Below are 4,372 nucleotides of genomic sequence, written 5' to 3'. Positions count from 1 at the left end.
TTTGTTTACCAAAAACCCAGATAATCTGGTGGCCAATATCCCTTAGAAACCTCAAAAAACCAAATCAAAACACCAAACCCAGGGAATCTAAAATCAACCTCAAAACCCCGTTTTCTAAACCTAACAACCAAAAGAAAATCCATTACAAAGGAAACAAACTTGATCATTGGGTGGCTATGATGAGATCTTTGTTCAGCGATGGGATTTGATGGTTGGTGATAGCGCAAGGCAGGAACGGCGACAGCACAAGGTAGGAACGGTGACAACGGTGCAAGGCAGAACCAAAAACCCAGAACCCACAACCCTAAGCTCTTGCTATATCTCTCTCTTTAATCTGGTAACCTTGGCTCTAGCTGGCGTGTAGGGTTTTCTAGTCTGAAAATTGGTCTGGGGATATCAGAGGGTGGGTCTGTTGGCTTTAGTCTTGGTTGTTTACATTTGTAATTGAGATTGTGAGGGATAAACTACGAGTTTAAAGGTGGTCTCGAATGAAATGGGTCTGTGTTGATGTACTAATTTGATATTTGTATTTGGTTGCCAAAAAAGTACAATAAGATACAAAGAAAATATGAGATTTCTATTTTTATTTTTCATCTTTAAAAATGTGAAATCAAAATTAAAATTATTTTTATTAAAATTGGGAAAAAATGCCAACGTGGAATATTAAAAATTATTTTCATTAATTTATTTGCCACATTAGTATTAAATGTGCTAATTGCAGGTAACATTAGCCACGTAAGCATTTTCTGTTAGTAGTTAACAGTAGAGACCAAATTAACTAAAAATTAAAAATAACATGGACCAAATTAACTATTATCAATATGTAAGAACCAAATTAACTGCCACTCTAACATGCAAGTACCAAGTGTTTTCACCTTTTTAGTTTTATAAACCCAAGATCGTGACTACATTGGAAATGAAAAAAGATAGTGGAAAATTGAATGGTGGGAGTTGAAAGTGTAAAACCATATGTCATTTCAGTTTTGAATCCTTCCCCACGTGATAATGATGTCATGTTGTCAACAAATTCTTGTCCTTTTTTCTTTTTTTTTAGGTTCATGTTATAATTATAATATTCTAAAAAATGTAGGTGTTATTATTATTATTATTGAGTAGAGATTTGTGTTTGATATTGATATATTAGTTGAAATATCTTTAAAAGTTATATAGATTTTGACTAATAATATATAAAGAAATATATGGCTTTATATTTAATTGGATAATTTTAGTTAATTTTTTTATATGTACTAATTTAATATATTTATTTATATTAACATTTTCTTTATGCCTTTAATTTATTTGTGGGAGCATTTTTTTAATTAAAAAAAATTAAAAACCTAAATTTTGAAATCCATTATACATGCCATCTTTATTCAAATTTAAAAATTAAAAAAAAAAAAAACCTTCAACAATGAAAAACAAATTTATTTAAGGGTAATTTAGGAAATTTTTAACTTTTTTCAAAGAAATAAGGTAGTTAATGATGTTTTCCTAAATAATTGGATTTTTCTAACTAGGCCTAATAATTTGGTACGGAGGGAATATAAGTTTAGCAAAAATACTTTTCCACCTTTAGCTTCTAAAGAGGTTGTGGCTTTTCATGGGTAATTTTGTTGTTCATTCTGGGTTTGAACTTTGGACATCTTCAATCATGTTGTTTGAACTTTGAACATCTTCAATCATGTTGTATTGCAACTCAATTATTGGGAAATTGTTTTTTTTTTAAAATAGGCTATTTTAGTTTCAAACCAGCTGCATAAGAATGCGCATCTTATTCAACTGTCGCACAGTCATAGGCTATAAACAGTGAGGCAATAATACAAACTAATCCATTTGACACGTTGACTTTGTCTTCCTTGCTAGTCCATTTTGCTTTTGGCTGGGCCTCACGATATTATTCACAATCCAACCAAACACATTAAATGCAGATTTTTAAGTAAATACTGGATCCCACGACACTATTTTAAACTTAAAAATTATTTTGTTACAGTATTTTTAATAATAATTTTTTAATTTTTAGCAAATTAAGCGGTATCCAAATATACCTTTAATCTTCTAGCAATAAGTTCCCGACAACTTCTTTTCAGAAAATACCAAATCATGAAATTTTATATGATACTTTATTTCATTCAGAAAAAAAAAAAAAGAAGCAATCTGTCCCAAAATAAACAAACAATCAATTATAAATAAAGTAAGATAAATAATCCAATTTATTGCACTTAAGAGTGACATTTTCAATTAGCTTTGTTAATTGTTAATTATCGAAGTCGTGAAAGCAACTTGGATTATTTTAGACTTGTTTTTGCTGTTGGAAGGTCGAAAATTTTTTCCCAGGGAGGTAGGCCAACTTGGATTATTTTTTTAGTTGAAATGATCAGATTTCAGATAAATAGTTTTCAAGGGGTCCTTAAACTAAAAACAACTTTAAGATTAGATAATGATGAAGCTAGACTTTGTTTTCTTTCAAGGGAGGTCAATCAGTGATATGTATTATTTAATTACAGCAGGGAGGGGGGAGTTTTTGAAAGCCCAATAAAAAATAAAAAACAAAAACAAAAAACTTTACAATTCATCATTCATATACTTGATAGATCCAGAACTTTATCCAGCCTAAAAGGAAAGAACAATACCCCACAAGAAGTTGGGATGTTTAGGAAATGACATTAAAGTACCTTGATAATCTTCTATGACAAGACTTTCAAGTTTCAACTGCTGCATATAACATATTATTGCTTGGTAGTTTAGACATCAAAATCAAAAAGTAACCATATCATAATCCTCACCAAACAAGTAACTCAACCTCTCCAATCTCCATGGATCCCCTCCCAACCCTGGCTCCTCTCTTTGGCTAGGTGATAGCTTGGATCTACACAAAGGACATGTTACCTGGCCCTGACCAATCCAAACATCTAGGCACTCCTTGTGGAACACATGAGAACAATTGCAAAGCTCTCTAACCCCATCACTTGCCTCCATGTTATTCAAGCACACAACACAGACCAAGTCCTCAGCACTACAAGCTCCTCTTCTTTTGAGCAAGTCACCATATTCTGTTATTGGAAGTTGCTTCTTGATTGATTCATCTATGAGGTGGAAAGGGACAGAGACCAACGAAGGAGATGGCCGATCCTCGGGCTGATAATCATCATGATTTCGATGTCTAAAGGATAAGAATTTCCAAAGCTGAGGCAGGTACGAGAGTAGCAATATGAGAATGTCTTTTATAAGGCCTAGCAAAAGGTTTTGAGAGGTTAATGTAGTAAGCTTTGGAAGTTTAGTGCAAACATTTACACAAGACAAACCCATGAAGCAAGGCAAAAATGAACGACAATCAGTGTGGGTTGCTGCTGAATGATTTAAATTGAAATTGAAATTGATAGAGAAGCGTCTTAAATGGGGTTTACTTGGAAAGTCTTTTGGCAAGAAAACAGGTAGTATTTGATTTAACAATAGGAAAAAAGAAGAGTATATATATACAATAGCCAAGTTTATATATATATATATATATAGAGAGAGAGAGAGAGAGAGAGAGAGAGAGACCACTAAGCTGTCTAGACTTTGGACTTGGGACAATCCCATATCCATAAGAATGGCACATGACTTCGTGCAAGGAGTATCCCTCACTGCAGGTCCTATTTATATTTATCCACAAGGTAGCTAGTAGACTTGTAGTAGAGTCAATGGAAGGACTTAACAGATATGATCTAACATTGTAATATCCTACTATTTTCATTTTAAATGAAACAAAATTAATCATGGTACCTAAACATCATAAAATTCACAAAATTATTCTTTAAATATACATATATAAGGATGTTATTTTGAATGGAAATTGTTAATTTAAGATTCAAACTTAACATATGATCTAACATTGTAATGCTTTACTATTTTGAGCAAGACTTAGGTACAATATTTAGGTACTGTTTCTTAGGTTCCTTTCTTAAGATTCTACCATAAGAATTTTTTTCTCATGGAATGGAAGTGTATGTTTTAGCTAAATAGTCATATGACTGAATCTTAAAAGAAGAACCTAAGGAATAACACCTAAAAAACTATATATAAGTTTTGTCCTATTTTTATTTAAATGAAATAAAATTAATCATGGTACTTAAACACTATAAAATTCACAAAATTATTCTTTAAATACACACACACACACATATATATATATATATATAAGAATGTTATTTTGAGTGGAAATTGTTATTTTAAGATTCACTTTCTCATGTTACATGTGTGTGTGTTATGAATGAAAAAAGTGTTAATAAAAGAATTTATAAATCAAAAAACCATTTTCCTATTTTAAAATAAACAAATATATTATATTTACATAAAGAAGGTTATTGTTGTAATATGATATAATAATATATAA

General features: G+C 30.9%; 1 protein-coding gene across 1 annotated transcript; it reads right to left on the bottom strand.

Moving 5' to 3' along the window:
* Positions 1–2,483: 2,483 nt before the first annotated feature.
* LOC115962043 (E3 ubiquitin-protein ligase RHA1B-like) lies at positions 2,484–3,566 on the bottom strand. The gene has a single exon (XM_031080908.1). It carries the CDS (start codon positions 3,304–3,306, stop codon positions 2,755–2,757), a length of 552 nt encoding a protein of 183 aa, XP_030936768.1. The 5' UTR covers positions 3,307–3,566; the 3' UTR covers positions 2,484–2,754.
* Between the last annotated feature and the right edge of the window lie 806 nt (positions 3,567–4,372).

Source organism: Quercus lobata, chromosome 9 (genome assembly GCF_001633185.2).
Source record: "Quercus lobata isolate SW786 chromosome 9, ValleyOak3.0 Primary Assembly, whole genome shotgun sequence".
Lineage (NCBI taxonomy): Eukaryota > Viridiplantae > Streptophyta > Magnoliopsida > Fagales > Fagaceae > Quercus > Quercus lobata.
The sequence above is the reverse complement of the archived record's forward strand: the minus strand, read 5'-3'. Positions and strand labels throughout refer to the sequence as shown.

What these genes read in the sequence shown, in the direction of transcription:
- LOC115962043 (XM_031080908.1), bottom strand. Translation starts at nt 3,306, where the DNA reads ATGGGTTTGTCTTGTGTAAATGTTTGCACTAAACTTCCAAAGCTTACT.